The 20,472-nt window shown below is 36.3% G+C and overlaps 1 protein-coding gene across 2 annotated transcripts in view; it reads right to left on the bottom strand.

Annotated features, from left to right (window-relative positions):
* ESCO1 (establishment of sister chromatid cohesion N-acetyltransferase 1) overlaps positions 1-19,415 on the bottom strand; it is a 31,031-nt gene extending 11,616 nt beyond the window's left edge. For both annotated transcript variants that reach the window (XR_001863319.1, XM_008636814.2), the window contains exons 1-7: positions 19,312-19,415; positions 18,955-19,153; positions 17,018-18,380; positions 16,256-16,367; positions 15,011-15,074; positions 12,821-12,935; positions 3,406-3,537 (exon numbers count right to left, since the gene is read on the bottom strand). Coding sequence is in view for 1 of the 2 variants with exons in the window: in XM_008636814.2 (XP_008635036.1) it covers positions 3,406-3,537; positions 12,821-12,935; positions 15,011-15,074; positions 16,256-16,367; positions 17,018-18,380; positions 18,955-19,151 (1,983 nt within the window). In the remaining variant the exon portion in view is untranslated. The remainder of the gene's footprint in view (positions 1-3,405; positions 3,538-12,820; positions 12,936-15,010; positions 15,075-16,255; positions 16,368-17,017; positions 18,381-18,954; positions 19,154-19,311) is intronic.
* Between the last annotated feature and the right edge of the window lie 1,057 nt (positions 19,416-20,472).

Raw genomic sequence — 20,472 nt, 5'->3', positions numbered from 1 at the left:
AGTGCTATACCTTGTCCATTTTACCTTCTTGCTAATTTAATCTGCACACTTCTATTAATAGCAAATGTCACCCTTAAGAAAACCTGTATCAATCCTTGCCAATCTTCTGTTCCTAAAATCTAGAAAATGTCATTACATTTGCCAAACTTCCTCTCTGCACAAAAGGACTATAATTTCCTTATCATCTCTATCAGATATCCATGACAAAGCAAGTATCCAATACCATCTCCTTGTTAGCCTGTCCTTCTTTTGGGGGCATCATGATATTTCTAGAGACCTAAACAGAATATTTTACTACAAGAAGTAAGATAGGCCTTTAAAAAAACCCACCAATCAAAATTTTATTTTGTTGAGGATAAAAAATAATTTATTATTTACATGCAAACTACCTTCTGGCTACTCAAAACTTTTTAAAAAACCCACAGAGCAGCTGCGTGCAGGTGGGCAAGACACTAACAATAATGTCCATTTTCACAGCTCACAGCAAGAAGCTCTAGTATGATAATGTATACAGACCTACTTTTTTTGAGTCCGTGAAATGAATCATTCATAGAACGACTGAGCCCATAACAAGAGATGTTTAAAAGGGAGAAAAAACTAAAAAAAGTTTTTCTCAAGTCAGACTGGGACCTCATCATACGAAATGAAGAATGTGAATGACAAATGCTTATAAGGTATCTTAGAATGGCCTCTAAATCACAAGTAATGCCAAACATACCAACTACATATAAACAAGTGTTAGGAGAGCTAATCAAGTAACACATCAAGGTCACTGAGACCACATCTTCCTGGACCAGAAAGCCTAACCAAGGAGTTACTGGGACACACCCTAGTACACTTTTTTTAATCCCCTGATGCTACTGTCCAGCTAACATTGTCAGGGCAAGGAAGGAAGGCAGTTAAAATTTCAACACAGTACCGACATACAAATATCCAGAAACCTATGAGCCATCCTCTCAACAATCCCCACAAAAAACCTCCTAGCAAAACCAGGATAATTAGCAATCATTCTGGTATTTCTGGATGACTAAGAATTAACAAGTAGTCACTTGGTGTACTAATTCACTGACAAGAAGGCTTATCTTAAATTGAAATTATTTTCTAAGAGGAGGTGAGAATGTTTCTGTCACAATACTATCAACCAAGAACCACTGACTCCAGATCAAATGACTAGTGGTATAAACTTATCTATTTAGCATGGCAAAAGTTGTTCACCCATGCAGAAAACAGTGTTAAGATTGTTTGAGGGAAAAATATTGTTATGAGGGGAAAAAAAAAATCAGAGGGGAATTTGAAGACCCGTTAAGAGTTCTTCTTTTGCCTCTTACTCTGCAGTTTCCATTCCAGAATAACCATCTAAATCATGGTGATGCCTTGAGAGGCCACCTAAAAACAGAGACTGGACAAAAATAAGAAATAAAGGTGGGTATTTATTTGAAAGGCCTTCAAAGGTACACCCTGGGAGCCAGAAGCTACTGCCAAGATGGACCCCAAGATGGATGAGAGCTCACGAGTTCTTCACACTTTTGTAAGTTTGGTTCATTTGTATATCAGGGTTAATTCTCCAATTAAAGCTTCAGTTAATGATGTAGTTTCCCCAAGCTCACCCCCCTCTTAAGATGTTGGTTTGCATATTTTGGGCCTAGGATGGTCTGAGTGTCCTTGGAGGGCAGGCCTGGAGAGGCTTTGTTATGCCTACCTAGCGTGAGAGAGCAGAAATTAACAGGCTACAAGAAACTTCAGAGTTACACACTAGGCAGTACAGGATTTGAAAAATATGAAAGTTAAAACCTAAGGCATTAATGGCTCCATGGTTCTACAGTTGTCTACAATGTCATAACACACAACTAAAGCCTCAGAAGATTACAGAGAGAAAACTGTTTACTCACTGAACTGACAATACAAATAATTTGCTTGAGTACATATTGTTGGAAGTTTTAAGAAGATGGCTAGCAAGTGAGAAAATAACAGGGAAAGTTTTTCTCCAATTAAAAGCATGCCTAACTCTGTATGAAGTTATTTATGACTGGTTTAAGGCAGTGTGCTCATTCACTTTTATGTTAATTATGTTACCCTAGACATACACACAAGTGTGAAATTCCAGCTCTTTCAACTTCCAAAACTTTCAGAACTTCAGTACAGCTTCTTACCTACATGAACATAGCAGCTTTAAGTAGCTATTGAACTCATGTGCCAGCTTCTGTCCAAAAGAACTAAACACCATCTTCTGTAAGTTATGTTTACATCTTTGGTAACATTCAAGATCTGAAAGTACTTGGGTGGGGAGAGGGAGGAAAAACAGGATAAAATGGGGAAATGTATTTTATGCTGCCATTATAATGCACTGAGTTCCATCACACTTTCTGCCCAGTCCCACCCTACGATGCAGCCAATGTGTATCAGAAGAGATCTTTCCAGACATCTGGATTATTTGGCGAAAACTAACCAAGGACAGAATAAATACCAGAACTATTCACCAGGGAGTTTCAAGCACTTTAGTTATGAAGTTACATCTTTATATTTGCAAACAGTGTGATAAAGCTGTGCTTGAGATTTAAGAGTAGCCCAACAGCCATTTGGTACCTACATGAAATAAATAGGTGGCCTCAGTTCAGTTATCCTGGAGGTCTTATCTACTCGAGTGTAGAGTACTGAAGGTAACATGTATGATAAAGAAAATAAACTTTGTGGATTCTATTCTGGATTTCAGACATGTCAACAGGCATTTCCTATGTCTTGTAATATCAGCTAGTGTGAAGTAGCTGATTTTACAATGTACTTGAAATTATACAGCATTTTTCAAATCTGAGATTTATTATGAGAGATATAATCAGAGACAGCATATCTAATGAAGCTTTGAAATAATACTTTGTATTTTGGAGATCACAATCTCATTATAAATTCAGTATAGCTTCAATACACTATGAAGTTGTATCAGTTGAGTTCCTAGGCAGTCTCTCCTCAAATTACACATAATTAATGGAAAAGTAATTTATAAGTCATCTAAGATCACACACTTACAGAAGGAGGACAGTCAGCCCTTCATCTGACTATTAAGTTAATCGCTGCAAACACCAGTGGTACAGAAATCTGTATTTAGTACTTTCAGAAGAGTGACATTCCTTTGTTTTCCTATCGCTATCCTCACACCTCCCAAAGATCAGGTAATTGTAGCACAAATAGTAATATGGCAGTGAAACGCCATTACTGTACTAACTAATTTTATACATAACATATAACCTCTCTACCACGGCTTTTAAAAACATTTATTTCCCAAAGTGGATGATTTGTGGCCTACTGTGATAATAATTTATTAAAACACAACTTAATGTAATATGAATTGTAACTAGTACACAGCGAACAGAAGATATTGTTTATGTCTTTCAAAAGAGAAGGTTTTCTTACCACATATTTAACCGCACTTATGAACTGGTTGTGGAATAACAGATGTTGGGTTTCATCCTCTGGATTTGACACAGTGTAAAGCATTCCACAAATATTACAGGAAATAGCACCAAATCTCTTCTGTCCTCCATCCTATAAAAAAAGAAAAACAACAAAACCAAACCAACAAATAACCCACAAAACAGGTATTTATCAATTCCTTGCGCGGTAAATACAGTTGAACAGAACTTCCATTGAATTGGATATCCCTCCTAATAGCATATCTTCTGGAAATTCAACACAAAGGCTAAAACGGGGTGAAACAGGAGAAACAACAAGCACAGAATTTAGAATTTCATCTTTCAAAAACCCATATACCCTTAAAAGGCACAGGCATCAATCCCAAGACAAACTCCACCTAAAAAAACTACCTCCACCCCCATAACTTCTGAACAAATTACTTTTATTTTATGACATACAAAGAACAGAGAATTCTTCCTTCATTTTCCCATCTGCAGAAATATAAACATCTTCCACAAAGAAAATTCCCATATCCAGCCCCACACTATTTGGTTTTCCCCACACTTCTGCTGCTGCTTGTCTTTTGGTTGTGAGCTGCTTTGAGGTAGGCCACAGGTGAGCCATTTTCCTGAAAATCTGGAAGGGTATTATAAAAAAACAAAAGCTATGGAAATAATCATTAAGATCAGCAAAATGCCTGCAACAGCTGATCAATACCAAATCTTTCAAGGCAATTTTTGAGACACCGTATAGCAGCTACACTGCAAATGGAAAATCCTAGTACTCATGACCTTCTAGGTTATCCTCCTACTCTGTATGCAACCATTACCAAACTCAGGGCACTACTCTACCTATTGCTTTATGTTTATTCATTAAAAGTGTTATTAATTTGGAAACATCCTCAGATTTCAGAGTCAGTGCCTAAAAAAGAGTGAAGTACCAGGTGCTGGGGTTGCCTTTTGCAAAGAGCAAAAGAATACCAGTTAGGATGAAATCCCTAGCCAAAAAGGCATGTTTAAGTTACCGCTTAATGCTCAAACTACTTTTTTTTCTCTTCAACTACATCTGGAAATTGAGCTTATGTAAGCAGCAATAAATGTCACTTTTAATTTATTTAAACATACATCACAAGCAATAGAGAAACAAGAGGTTATTCTATTCTACTCTAAACCAGTACACTACATGAGGAAAAAAAGATTTGAGGGTGTTTCTTAACATTAAATTGATCTGTGTGCGCAATTTGCAAGGAAACAGATCACATGAACTGAATTTTACAGAAGTTAGCATTTTGCAACACAGAAGAAGTATTTACAAAACATTTTCTATTCCTTCCATCTTCAAAGGCATGTCTAAGAGCTAAACAACAGTTCAATTCTCCACACAACAGCAACTTATTTCAAAGAGACATTAGTGCCATCTAAAGCGTAGGTATCAGTTTCTTTCCAGGAAGAAACTAAAGGCACAACAGGCCAGACAAACTCAGAGTTGAACATCTCCTTAGGAGCACATCTATGGAACTCAGCCAAAACAAAGAAGCTGAATCTAGGAAGTCATTGCTTTAACCATACATCAACATATAGATTCCTACTGTATACAGAAGGAGAAACAGGAGTACATTATGTTTCTGAAGGAAAAGGGAAAGATGAACCCTGAGGTTAGATTTGTAAAGTCAGAATAAGACAAGCTTTTTAAAAGCGCAAAAATCAAACCTAACACATTTTATTTCACCTGCAGACCTCCTCTAAAGCAGCAAAACAAAGTACCTATTCTAGCCACCAAAAGATACTGCATTTCAAGGGTTAATACCTGAATGATAAAAGGCAGTACAGCTGACTATCTAGAGATGAACCAACTGAACCAAACCTAAAAATCCTATCTTGAACACGGAGAACATAGCCCCTATATCTAGAGGAGGGTAAGTGAAATGTACTTTGATGCTTGGAATATATGCCAAGAAACCCCACCATTTAAATTAGAAAATCAGCTACATAAAGCAAGTCTTAAGTATTTGTACTGCAGTAAGTCTTGTAAAGTGGTTTCTGTTCAAATAATGAAGAAGCTCAAGGTATTAAACTAACCTGTAAGTTTACTAACAAAAATCTCAAGCCAAAAAAAAACCTAGTTATGTAGGAAGTCATCAGAAAACTCAAGGCAAGGATATTCTCAAAGTTCTCTGGCCTCCTAGCTCACCCCATCTTGCCTTGTAAATACATATGCTGTTTTGCAAGTTTCCAGGAATAGATTACTCCCCTGGAATAGTACTGCCATATTGTATTTACAGTCAGACTTTCTCAGATGTTGCTGGTATCAGTGGCTTCGAGTTTTGGGGGGAGATTTTCCCTTTGGATTTTGTTTTCTAAGGATTTCACAGATACTACTATTTTACACATATTCAGTTTTATCAATGGGCTAACAACATAGGTTAATATGAAAACCCTGTTTCATGAATTATCAAAAAAAGCACACTGTAGTACCTAAAGCAATCTTTTGAACTGCACAGCCCTGATAAATGTGGAGTACAGCCTTTAGGAAATATTTTACAGTCTCCTGAAGACAAGGAAGAAGATTTTTGCATAACTGAAGTATTATTTCAAAGCCACAGCACAGGACATAATACTTCAGCCAAAAATTAAAAGCAGGAGCTTTAAAATCCAACACAGACTACAACAACAGAAAAGGACATGCAAAATAAAGTAAGGAATTATGAAGAATGCATTTTTGTACTTCAATAAAACATCTAGAGGATCTGACTATTTTTAAACTGATGCCATTGCATAAGCAAAAGTGGAAAGGGCATGCATCCAGAGGAAAAAAGTCCCAAATCATAATACTGCATTAAAGCTTGCCAGACCTTCCTAATGGGAAGAGCTCAACAACAACCAACCAAAAAAACAAAACGAAAAAACTACAAAAAATGCTGCCAAAAAACCAGAACAACAACAACAAAAAAATCCCAAGCCAAGCAAAACAAACCCCGAACAAAACAAAACTGAAAAACCCCAAACCCCAACAACCTAGGAGCACCTTCTGTATTATGAGTAAATATAACTAGGATTTGAAAGTGTAGGGGTGGAATCTTCTCAGCAAACATCAGATACTGAAAAATAAAGTGCTGACTTGTCACAAGTAGAAAAAGATGCAAGAGGTTTGGCACTCAGAATTTACAGAGATGTTTTTCTTATGAATATTCAAGAAAATGTGGGGTTTCAGGCAGAAAAAAAACGTGTTACTCCATTACAACTCAGTTTTCTAAACAATAACAATAAAGAAAAAATATACTTTCATTTCCTAAGCAAATTCTGCACGTGTAGATGGCAATTAAGCATTCCAGCACCTCAGGCAATCCTCAAGTACAGGATATCCACTGTTTCAAGGCTAACTGTAACTGAACATTGAGACAACACTGCCTTAAATTCAGAAGGCTTTCTTAATTCTGTGTTAGACAGAAAGAAAAGTCTTACCAATATCTTCTTTGAGAAGGTGCATGTCTCCTGATCCTCCATATGTGCAATAAGGAACCCTGCAAGCAAAAAAGGCATTTGGTGCCTCTGTAGGAGATGAAAAGGGGCCTTTTTTTTTCTTCCTTTCTTTTCTCTCTCTTCAGGCACAGATTAGGTCACCTTCGTCTTGATTAGCTAGTATTAGTTAGAGGAAGATTGTTTTTTCCTCTTCTCTAGTCTTTTCACAGAACAAAGAATAAAGCCCAGCCAGAGAAACAGGCAGGCTGGAAAGGAAATACAAGAAGTGCAGGAAGAAACAACACAAAGATTTTGGGGCTCTCCAAAGAAAATTAAAAGGTCAAAGAATGCTATTTCAGTGAAAAATGCATTCAAGACTGAAGCTGATGGATAGATCCCCTTGCTGACCAGGAGGATCAGAAGACATGTCCCAACTCAGAATAAAATCCAGTCTTCATTTTGAACAAAAAACCCAAACCAACCAAGAAAAAACCAGCCCGTCACCAGTGCCCATCTTCCTAAAGAGCTATTCTAACAAAACCAACTTGAAACTTTCAAAGCTGTGATGTTTCTAGTTTTACTTAATATACTTGAAAAATGAAAATGGAGGGTCATCACCCATCACGAAATTGTATCTTCACTAGTCATTGGCTAAAGCAAAATGAAAAACAATACAAAGTAAGAAAATAAATCTGCACAATATTTATGATGGACAGGTTCTTAACCTATATAAAAATATTAATCAGGAATATCACAGAAAGTGTTCTGATGAGCACAGGTTTTGGCTCAGATAAGGTTAATTTCCTTCACAGCAGGTGCTGCGGTGCTGTGTATTAGATCTGTGACCAAAGCAGGGATGATAACACAGGGATGTTTTAGCTATTGCTGCACAGTGCTTACACAGCATTCAAGGTCTTTTCTGTTTCTCACACTGCTGTGCCAGCAAGGAGGATGGGGGTGCCAAGAAGCTGGGAGGGGACAGAGCCAGGACCAACTGATCCCACCTGACCACAGGGCTATCCCACGCCGTATGGCATCGTGCTGAGCAATAAGAGCTGGGGAAAGAGGGAGGAAGGGGAGGGTGTTTGAAGTTAATGGCATTTATCTTCCCAACTGTCACACATGATGAAGTCCTGCTTTCTCAGAGAAGGCTGAACACCTACAAGCTGATGAACAGTAGTGAATGAATTCCTTAATTTGCTTTGCTTGCATGCACTGCTTTTGCTTTACCTGTGAAACTGCTCTCCCCCATCCCACTTGGGGGCAATGAGGGAGGAGCTGCATGGTGCTCAGCTGCCTGCCAGGGTTAACCCACAACACAATGTTAGTGGCCTTGGGGCCTGAATTCCTGTAGCAGCTCCCAGCTAACGTTACAAAACATTCCCACCTCCCGTCAGGACAAAGGACACCACTTACAAGCCACCTGAATTTGCAAGACTAAGCTGGGTTGCTGCAGTGAAGAAGAACCGGGAAGAAGTGATAATAAGGAAGAATACCATCCCTGTAATAACAGAGCTGTCCCAAAGGGCACCATTTGTGTAGGAAGAAAAGTAACTGCTCTCAAGTACCAAACTCCCTCCCTTATGCTTACACAGCAGTCACTGTCTCGTTTTCACTGGGCTTACAGGACAGGAGAGAGGCAGTACTGAACTAAAGAGAACAATGAGAGATTGCCCAAAAGCCATTCTCTAAATCTTCAGAGAAATTGCCTAACCAGACTATATCAGTTTAAGGAAGAAAATAGCAACTTCAAATGATTGCGATGCAAGTTTCTTCAGGCTCATAAGAAATCACTCTTACACTTATTATTTCCGCTAAGGGCTGCGTTTTCACCTTAAATAAAAATATTTATTTAATAGATAACCTATTTCAGTCAAGCAGGAAACTGTGTTCAATTTTAATCAAAATATATGTAAAGAAAAATTCAAGTATAATATCCAAATGTGTAAACTGGATCAGCATGCACATCACATCCACATGTAGCACCAACTCAAACCTAAGAATCAAAAGCACCTTCCATCAAGCAATCCTGATCCATGCACTTGCTGATACTTATAAAGATCAACTACATTTAATCACATTTGCTAGCATCCAGGCATTAACTCAGAGCTCTAGAAAGGCAAAATAGGTCTCCATAACTCTATACTATCCTTCTATCACTTTGGTGATTTGTTTTCACTGTTCATTCATTTTATGTATTTTTTTCTAAAACTGATGACTTATTTTCAAGATACTAGCCAGATTCAAAGCAACAGACCTCCTCAAAATGGAGTAAGTATCCCTGTGCTTCACAGGTAATTATTTAGGACGTTCCTTTGTAGCATTAATGCTTTTATGAATTCTTATTTTTATGGTCAAAATTCTGTCCTAGGTCGGACAGGCAAGCAGAATTTTTACAAGATGAAAACAACTGACTTTCCTTGTCTTGGTTGTACAGCATCTCTCCTTTGATCAAAACTGAAAACATGTGCTTTGTGCATTTATATTTCTATTTCAGAAGTTAAAAGAACAGATGATTTCATATTCAAGTTCCTGTATTTGCAAATCACATTCATGTAATTGCAAAGTAAAGAACAATTCCAGTGCATTAGTCTATAAAGCTTCCTATGGAGCTTCATGCAACCTGCTGACCTACCAACTGAACTTCATTTAAATGAAGTGTAAGGGGCGCAGTTCACAAATATTCAGAGCAGACTATTCCATCAAACACTAAGTCACGGATTTGGAATGCAGTGGATTTTAAGCCTCGACCTTAATTTCTTTCCCGCAAAAAAAGAGATCATACTCTCCTCAGTCTGAGCCTAAGTCTTTGCATGTCACTTCAAACACCATTGTTTTCTGGCACTGTTTGCTTTATGAAGTTTGTTGGAATATTAGACTCTTTGCTGTTCTCAGCTGAAGTTCCATGCTCTGAAGAGACTTGCTTTTTAAGATGTGTGACAGCAAGCAAATCTGAACAGAAACAACCCATCGTTTGACTTAGATGTACTTCTACAAAATGAAGATAATTTTATGTTTGAAAGTTGCCCAGATAAATAGATGATGTGTACCAAGAAAGACTGGTGCAAGTGCAGCTACTAAAAATTTCTTCTACGAACAGAATTTGTGTTATTTCACTTCTCTTACAGCCAAACAGCCTTAAAGCTTGTAAAGATTATATTACTTAAGAAAAAAAGAAAACTAAGCTATTCATTATAGCAATCATACGGGAGGAGGCTAAGATACATCTTTAAGGATTAAATATGAAAAAACCAAAGCATATTGTGAAAAACAAAGCCCAGTTTTACCATAACACCTCTCTAAATATAGCTCAGGGACCAAAAAGATTAGAATACACAGACAATACTGTAACATTCCAGATTCTGAGCCTCAGATACCGCAAAGAAAATTAAAAAGACAGGTGTCAAACGTACATACAAAAGACTAGGAAAATTCAGTAGTAAAAAAGCAGCAAAATAAAGATACTGCATTATGTGACTAGTCAAATAAATAATTAGTTTTTCAGCTTTGGTTACAAAAAGAATAAAGGATTCTGTACATACATTAAGATGGACTGGCTTGACAGATCTGCAAGAGAATCAGATTTCACACTGGAGAGCCCAAAATTGCATCTTTCAGGCATTTAATTTTTTTTTTAAGCTAACAAAGTGCTAATTAAATGTCTCTTGCTAAGAATAAAAGCATGACTTCCCAACTTTGCTCAAGGTAAAGAATAATGCAACTGCTTCTCTTAACATGCCAGACACTTAAAATAAAAATGATTTCTAGCTATTAACTATAATTTTGTAGACACTATAAATGCTAATTTAAGTGATTCGACCTTGTGTAGTGAGACTGCTCTCCACATAGGAGAAATTTCAATTTCAGCAGTTTTTAAACCAAATTCATAATTTCTCTGTTCTCACAACATAAACACCTTTGAAAATAATTACAACTACTAATAGAAAAATAAGCCCAGCCATTCTGAAGCCACATTTTAAAAACTCACCATTGTTTTGCAAGCAAAACTATTAATTACAAAATGTACCTTATTTTATTACATGCATTTATTCCCCAATCTTTTGAGTATTTGTAAGAGGAAAGTCTAGTACTTTAGAAATGAATTTAGCCACTTTTCACCTCCAGAAGCTGGCACAAACTATTCTAAATGTAACTGCGTCTCATCTCCACTGTAATCAAGGTCAAGGTCAGTATTTTACAAAGTGGCTTACCTAGTATTTGGGTTCCTCTCTCTGTTTTGACAAAAGAGCAGTTTTCCCCAAGGTAAAAGAACAACAGACCAATACCTTATCTAATGTTTTCTTGGTAAACTGAAATACCAATAAAAAGGATTAAAATGCCCTTTCCACACAATAAAAAGCCTACTCTGAACTCAATGAAATCAAAGTGAATTAGATTTGTATGAAGTGCTGAAATATGCAAGATACTGTGAAGCTGTTACTTGCACATTCAGAAATTAAATACAATGCTCACTTGCATTTTCCAGAAATACACACAGAAAACCACAAACTAAGTCTCTCCCATTCTTCCTCATTTTCCCCATTGCTCTTCATCAATGACCCTTTCTTTAAAATTTTGTTTGGTAAATAACTTTTATTGTTGTATACCTAAAGAAAAGATTACTCTCCTAATTCTAGCTGAATACAAGGATACTACCAGCATAGTAGTCAGTAACTTGCAAAAATTCTCTTTGTATAATAAACACTGCAGAGGGCTACACAACCCCTCTTCAGTAGCAAAGCAGGAAGTTCTGTATTTCTTCTTGTCAAAGATCCTAGCAACTTTTCAGCCAAGTTCTATTACTGTGTGAGTAAAAATTAAGTTACTTTTACAGAAATGAAAAGGGATATTCTTATAGTCCTTTTAATGTAGTTAAAATATTTAATAATTTATTTTAATTTTGTTGGTAAAATGAATTTCAAAGAGGCAGTAACTGAAATACTTCTTAAACGTTAGACACAGTTCAGTTATTCTGCGGCTGGGCATTCACATGCCTAGATTTGTATGTGCCTAGATTTGTGTAACTTCAGGCAAATGAAGGATATATTTATAAATTTAGTTCTAGGAAGCTCTAGTTTTAAAATATTTCAATATGGATATAAGACAGTGTTCAGAATTCACTTGGTTCTATTTCAGTAAATACTTCCATGTGTATAATCCATGTATTACATGAAAAAATTACGATTTAGTAACATCTCCAATTATATGTATGAGAGGTATAATTTCATAAGAAACTTGCGTCCTTCCTAATGGCCTGGATTCCTCTCCCTCTCTAGCCTTTCATTTCTCAAGGATTAGCTGACATGGGGGTTATTAAAAACACAAACCAAAACAACTAAAAACTCCAACTCTCTCACAATCAAGTTGTGTGATTCTACAAGACGACAGAACAACTGTGTCACTCCCTTCTCATTTTGCATTTTATTGTTACCTGTATTTCGTAGCTAACAGTCAAAAGGGTAAGAATAAATAACCTAACTGGTACTGTTGCTTAAATACTATGGTAAAAATAAGTGCATGCACTGGGAAATCTTTAAGTTGGTCTCAGAACAATGGACACTTTAAGGACACAGGAACAAATCTGTTGGTATTAATTTTGCACGCAATCTACCAGATGCATCTCCTCCTATAAATCTGAAATTTTAAGAAACTGATAATTTACACGGAAGTAAAGACACATTCACTCTCCCTATTTTCCAAGAACAGCCATTCTATTTAGAAATTGCAGAAATTTATTTTAACAAGAAACATTAAACATTAAGGCTTGCTGCCACCAATCTCCCATCAACACTGAATGGCAATTTAGTACAGGTTCTACTTTTACAAGTCATTTACAGTGGTGGTAAGTAGTATGAATAAGTAATGATTTTTAGACAAATTTGTTAAAACACAGCACTGCAAATTCAGAAGTAATTTCTTCGAGAAGCTATAAGCCTTACTAAAAGGGTATTACTTACTGTGATCAGCTGCTTATCACCATCTTTTCCTGCTTCTTTTAGCTTCTGAATATGTTCCTCAGATGATGGCAAGTTACTGCATTTTGATGCTAATGAAGGATTTGACAATGGAACCCTTGAAATACAAATACATTTCATGTTAAAAATGGAACTGCTTATACACATCATGCTAGATATTCAGAACCACTGTGATTAGTACAAACTTTACCAAGATGCTAATCCAAATTACTTACATAAAACACAGTCCTGTATATTTTTATCTGCAATTCAAATGGAAAACTAAGGAAATAAAAGGATTAATCAAAAAACACAGTCTGTGACTAGCCTAACTACAAGAATTTTTTGGTTTATGAGGAAAAAATTATTATCAAGTGGGTCAATTAGTCACAACCATTAGCACCAGCATTCAAAAGAGGAACTTCCAGAGCATGACCAATGGTGTCTAACGCTATATATTTCCAGTGTAAGGTTTAGGTATCATACATCAGGCTGCTAAAGCAGACCATGTAAATACATTCTCACAAATCTAAACCAGATGTCAAATCCTTACAATTAAAACTTACTCTCTTCTAACAACTGACAGTGAAGGGAGGAAGAAGAGGACCCAAGGAATAAATGCATGGGTATCACTGCAATCTCACTGAGTTTAAATTTCCCCTTGTCACAGCTGAGAGAAAACACTGGAAAATACGTCACCAAAGTCATTCTATGAACTTGCTACCGTATTCAGGGGAAAAAAATGACATTTATTCCAGGTTTGGATAAAACTCGTGGAGATTGCCAAAGCAAAACACACACAAAAATACACATACTTCAATACATACTAGATATTTACATATTTTCTGTTTCTGAGCCAAGTAAGGACACAGGACCAAACGCTTAATTGTGGCACCTGCTGTAGCACAGGCAGCAGGTTAATCCAGAGAGCTTTTTAAAAAATAACACTCTTGCCAGACACTTTTAAAACAGTATTTTTTGTGTTAAATTAGGGTTAATTATTTATTCCTTTCATGTGCCCTAAAATTTGCATTAAGTAGCTACTTAAAGGTTTGCCTTTTCCTACAAAGCCCTAAAGAGAGCTACGTCACTGTTGATGTGCACACAGATAACAGATTACTCTATGTTATGGCGGGAGTACCACAGAAAGAACGATGGCTTAAATCTTGGACATCATAGAGAAAGCAGGGTAAGAAAGGTCTCAAAATTAAAATATATATTCAGATAATAGTAAAGCAATAGGAGCCTGTTCAGGCAGTAAAGGTAATAAATTTAAGTTAGATACCATAAACCTGTTTGACCATTGAGAATAAAAACATGAAAAATCGAAGTTATTGTAATACTTATCAATACATTTTAAACCACTCATTTAAGTAGTTTGCATCTATCTTCCTTATCCATCTTCTGTGAAGTTCCATAGTAGTTTAGTTTTTCAACATGTACAAAGGAGTTGGTTAGTCAGAATTGTTAATGGGGCCTCAGAGAGATGTACTGAAAATTAACCTGAAACATTTCTTTTTGTCCCCATTATGAATATAGAAAGCAGTAACAACACACTGACCACTGCTACTGCTCAAGGTATCAGATACAAAGAAATTTTTGTCTTTAGCTTGTAATTGACTAAAACCAGAGTCTATGCCAGGACTGCTCAAAAAACTGTAAGTCAACGTGATCAAGGCTAAAATGCAAACCTGAACTGTAAGACAAACTTAGTACTAAGAACTTTTTCTTTTTAATATGGCTGCTGACACCTTCATTTCACAGCAATCATGAAATTCCAAATTAAATCCCCTCTTCCCCACCTAAAAAGATTTCACATGTACAAGACTCCCATAGTTCAAGGAGTAAAAAACTCCAAACCTAAGTGAAATAATTCAGCAAGTGAAAATCATGTGGCAAATCCTTCCCTTACTCTCTGGTTCCCATCTGAGGAAGAGACCAGTAAAAATGTTTTTCCAACTCTGTTAAATAATACTTTTTGAAATAAATGCACAGCTAAAAATATCTTGATGATTTCCTTAGCAAAGCAAAAACATCCCTTAACAATGGGGTAAAATGAAAGTCTGTATAAACAAAGGACAAGTCACTTATTTGAAACTGAAAACTGAGGCTGGGAGACAACAGTTTTGTAATAAATTCTCTCATAACTCTATGCAAGGTTACTGCAATTTCCTAATGTATGAAATACTATACCTGTTCTCAGATTCAGAAGCTTGACTTGTAAGTGATGTTTGCATCAACTGCGTGGGAGCCAAATCTACAATTAATCAAAGATCGTAACTTCATTATAAAGTTTTTAGTTGCAAAGGAAATTTGAGTTACACAAACAGTGAATTTCAAAAAGCATATTCAAGACAACTTTGCAATCTGTTCATGGCCTAAAAAAAATTTCAAGTTTGAGGCAGTATTCACATTTTTCTCCTGGTATACTTATTAAAAAAAAGGCATTTTTCTCCAGCATTTTGACAGCAATTCTGCAGAACACTTTGCAGCAGCTAAACAAGGCCAGCAGTAAACTATATAGGATTTTAAATATGTTTATACTGACACACATATATAAATAGCTGTATATATTTTATCAGAATAATAAATGTATAGTATGCCCCCCCTGAAGCATGTTCTACAACACTTAAGAAAAACACTAAAGAAAAACAATCAAGAATAACAAAAGAAAGAAAAAAAATTTTTTTTTAATTCTCCAAGAGAAATTAAGAGTGTTTACCCTTCAAAAGTATCCTACAATGGCAGGAAAGAAACCCCAACTATTTAGTTAAGCTAAATAATAGAACAGTGCATTCGAACTAAGGTTCAGACTAAGAAAATACACCAAAACCCCAGAACAAACCCCTCACCACTAAGAACAGAAAAAAAATTAATGAAAAGTTAGTGACCCACTGATAGTATTTCTTAGTCAAATGTACTTCAGTCAAAACATTCACATCACACTCATCATAAGCTTTCACAAACTGCATTCACGTGCTGATAAATGAAGACTATGTAATAAAAACAGGAGAATGATTACTGAAGTAATAATTTGGTTAAGATCAAGTAGAAAAATTTAGAAGAAATGCAGATACTTATTCAAAGGAAATAGAGCAGAGAAGTAACAAAAACCAAGCCAAGAGAAGAAGCCAACTGAAATATGGAAGTTCTACTGCTTTATTACATGGAATAGGAAAGAATCTGGTTGGGTTTCCCCTCTTTCTCACTGCACAGCCCAGAGAAAAAAATACATTTTGGTTCAGTACATTTCAGCTACTCAAGTGGCCCTGGGTGTCACACAAAGCCATACAAAACCGCCGGTCAACAGCTCCACCCCCAGAAGTTCAGCTGTGTGCCAGCTACACCTTACTCTGTGAAGCACTCCTCTTAAAGGGAGACTTATGCTTCCCACAGAACTGATCAAACCAAGTGGAGAAATTCATACTAGACAGTTACCTTGAGGTTCACTTTCTCTGGGTTCTTTTTTCAATTGTTTTGGTGGCCTAGGAGCTGTAACACACTTTACTGGAGAACTTTCTGGACTTGATTCCAAATGTAATCGGAAGTTCTAGGCAAAACAGAAAACATTAAATAAAAAAACATGCAAGCTATCCAATGTCTTTAACCTATTAACAAAACCAGTCATTTAACTAAGTATTAACATGCTGAATACAGCACTGGTTTTCTGATTCCTGTGTTAATTTAAGCAGACAAAGTGCAATTGATTAGCTAGTCCATGTTGAACTTTGTGGTATTGATTTTGAAAAAAATCTTTTTCATTTTATATATAAGCTTGTAAAATATTTCCTATATAACAGAGTTTCCTTAAAATCCTAAATTTTAATAGAAACTCATTCAGATAGGGAAATGAGAGAGAAACAAGTGCTCTCCTAATACACCTTTGCAGAACAAAGCAGCTATAGAAACTGAAGGCACAAAGAAGTGTCCACATGAATCTGTACAACCTTTGGCTCCAGCACAAAATTTTACTGATCAACATTTAGTTAACAACAGAATCTAGGAAGGTAAAATCGATTAATTTTTCAGTTTACTATCACCCATCTATGACAACGCAGCAGTAAATCTTTAATACATTTGAAAATTTCAGATTACTGTAAAAGAAAATCAGTGTTAAAACAGTTCTGAGCATGGGATTCTCAGAAAACAAAATAGATTTAGAACAACCTCCCACTGAACAACATAATTAAAATAACTTACCTCATCTGGTCTTGGCTCACATAAACGTTTTGTCAAGTTAGGCAACAAACCATTTTCTGCATCTTTCCTTGTGGGCTGTTTTGTTTCTAATGTCACTTCTTTAGCTTCAGCTCTTTCAGATGAAGTATTTGATTTCTCCTGCACACAAGTTGTACTTTCATTCTCAAACAGTCTTGTTGACAGCTTGCCTTGTGCCTTTGAAAGCTCTGCTTCTGCAGCCATTTGACTTGCCTCTGAAACTTCAGGGAAATCTTTCAGAAAAGGAAGCTTGGGGGCATTTGGAGAATTTGAGTTACTTTGCTTCGTGTTACTAGCTTTCAGCAATTTAATTTTGGTCCATTTAGAGTTTTTGTTTGAGGAGTTATTTCTACCATTCAGAGTACATTTGACAGGCATTGCTTTTTTGCTAGGGAAAAACCGTTTGCACTGAGTACTTTGACTGGGTTCTTTCTGAGTAAGCATTTCACTTTGCTGTAACTGCGTGTCATCATGCTTTTCCTCTGTTTTGCTATCCTCTGCATTAGGGGAATCTTTTTTCACTTCTACTGTATCTGACTCAATCTCACCTGCAATTTCTTCACAAAGTTCAAGGATGCTCACCCTTTTAGATTTTGCATCATTCTCTGGTTGATCAGCCACATTTGTCTCACTTACAGATGGCTGTGGAGTATTTTTTGGTTTTGTACTGGCTTTTACGGTCTGATGTGTTTGTTGCTTTTCCTTAGATGCTGTAGAATTTGGCTTAAGAGAATCAATTTCTACTTTCTTCGTGTTGCTAGAATTAGGAGATACAGGGCCTGTTTGGTCTTTCTTGACCTCCTCAAGACTCTCATCAGGACATGATGAGGACCCTTGAAGATTGTGCTGAAAGCTACTGGCATTATCTTTTTTATTGCCTGCTTTACACTTTTTCTCTTTCAGAGAGCTGGTCACTTCTTCGTGTATTTCTTTATCCTCGTTTGTATTGTTTGGCTTTATGTTTTTCTGTTCCGTTTTCCCTCCAGCAGATTTCAGTGGTTTTGCTGCAACACTGTGAGCCTGTCTTTTTGCCTGGCTACCGTGCTTAACTTCCAAAACTTTTTCTTCTTTAACTTCTCTGCTGCGCAGGGATCTTGCTGGAACATGTACATGTGTTAACTGCTGCAGTCTCTGTGATCTCCTTGTTACTGGCTCGTTTGGTGCAATTAAGCATTTTGACTTAGGAATTTCTTGCACAGATTTTTTCTGGCATACCTCCTTTTTTTCTGCAGATTTAGGCTGCTGCTGCTGGACTGTTTTGCCAGGTATTGTTTTATTATTTGAGTTCAATGCTGATGATCTTGTAGTCATGCGTGTTACTACTTCAGGTTCATTGGTGTTATCACTGAAAGATTCAAATAATATTTTTTTCAGCATCCAGAAAGTAGAATTTGTCATAAGATTCTTTTCATTCCTCCTCTGCCTCTTTTTTTCTTTTCTTTTTAAAAAACACTAGATCTTATACACTCAATAGTTTTAGAAGAATTTGCCCTAGAATTGTTCCAGAAAGGAGCTCACTTCCACCTGGTTACTCTTAAGTGTTGTATTTAATGTTATTTATGCATTGCAAAACTGAACAATGAACCCCAGATGAACGCTTTTTAATATGTCTAGCAGTTTTTAATCACTGATACTTGTGACTTTCAAATGAAGTATGAGCTTAGATAATATTAAATTTATTTTTACTTCAGAAACGTTTTTGAAGGAGGTCTTTCTGGATTTCAAGACACTTACATGCTTCCACAGAAAAATCCTGTAGCAGACAGCATACATAATGATTTAAATCTGATCTCCCTTCTAGCACTATTTAACTATTTAGCTGCATCTTTAACTCGGATTCCCCCTGCTTAGATTGTTTCTGCACTAGTGTAGTCTATCAAGATAACACGAAACAATTACGTACTTTTTTTGTCACTGACCTGTTTGGTTTGACAGAGGTTTTGAGTACAGTTTTCTCCTGCACTGCACACTGATTGGGCTTTGATTTATTTGAGCCATGTTTTGTATCCGACACCTCTTTTTCCTTCTTTGACAAAGATGGTTTGCTGTTCTTGTCCAGCTTTGGACGTTTAGCAGAAGGCTCTACTAATGTAGACTTCCTTTTCTGAGCTGCCATTTCTGTAAAAAACCAAGTGACTCAGCTTTTAGATTCTTTGTCAAATATCATAACTTTTCACTTTTATATATTCACTTTTCCTTTTATAGCCAGATCATGGTGTGATCAGAAAGCAAATCATCAAAGCAATCTCAAACCAAATTATACTTATTTTACTTACAGGTTTTTACAAAAGGCAATCGATGTTTAGGCCAAAGTAACTTATCAAGGTGTGCCAAGAGCATTCCTTATGCATATGCTTACAAACAGGACGTTTCATGCCACCTATGAAGAACAGAAAATGTTCATGCAGTAAACACTTCATTAACTTCCTTCTCAGACTCTGAATTCCCACCCTCTTCCATCCCCTCAAACAATGCTTAGCTTTAAAGTTTCATTGATAAGGAACTAAAAAAAAAAAAAAAAAAAAATCCAAGCCAACAAACCACCAAAAAACAACTGGCAAATTTTATTTCCTATTTCCATATCCAACAATTTTTGGCACTTTGCTGTCTTAAACACTACACCCTTTTACCTTTCGAAAGGTGGCAGATAACAGTACAACTCAAAAACAAGTTTCTCAGCCTTTCACCTTTTTCCAGAAAATAGTGTGCTGCTCTCTTTCACAGCCAATAAGAAAGTGGGACTGCTGTCAGTCTTGCGCTTCACAGTGACAGGGAATAAATACATTAGACTCAGTTACCAAGTTTTGTGGCTGCTACAACAGAACTTCACAGACATTAGCAACCACCTACAACTGTTCCTTCTAACATGACTTAAGCTACAAATCAAGAGATGGAAAGCCTAGAAAGTAGCATTATGAGAGATATTTCCCTTGGGCAGTTAATGTCTTCAAGAGAACTGAAATGATGTTAACGATGCAGAAGTTACTCTGCACAAGAGTCTGAAAACTAACAGAGATTCTTGGTAAAAAAGTCTTCACCAGTTTGGCTGATCATCCCTTTCATATACATTTTTGACTTCTGAAACTTTTCAGTTCCCTTATTCAAAGACACTGTTACTGTATTATGGCATAGATAATAATTGCTCAATAAAGTTTCAGTAATAACTCTATAAAATTTGTAAAAAAAAAAAAAAATTTACTGGAAGACTCAGTGGTCAGAACTTCCACATCACCATTTTCAATCAAGAATTACCTATTAATTTTTGTTACTGACAGACTTACAGCTTATATACAGATTTCTATGAAACTACATTGCTTTTCAAACCTTAACTGATCTGATGTTAAATCTGACAGATTTTTAAGGTCAAACAGGAACAAGTCACCAGTTGTGCAACACAGACCAGACACTGTCAGTTCATTACAACTAAAGTACAACTT

The sequence above is a fragment of the Corvus brachyrhynchos genome, unplaced genomic scaffold, assembly GCF_000691975.1.
Source record: "Corvus brachyrhynchos isolate BGI_N302 unplaced genomic scaffold, ASM69197v1 scaffold106, whole genome shotgun sequence".
NCBI classification, from domain to species: Eukaryota; Metazoa; Chordata; class Aves; order Passeriformes; family Corvidae; genus Corvus; species Corvus brachyrhynchos.
The sequence above is the reverse complement of the archived record's forward strand: the minus strand, read 5'-3'. Positions and strand labels throughout refer to the sequence as shown.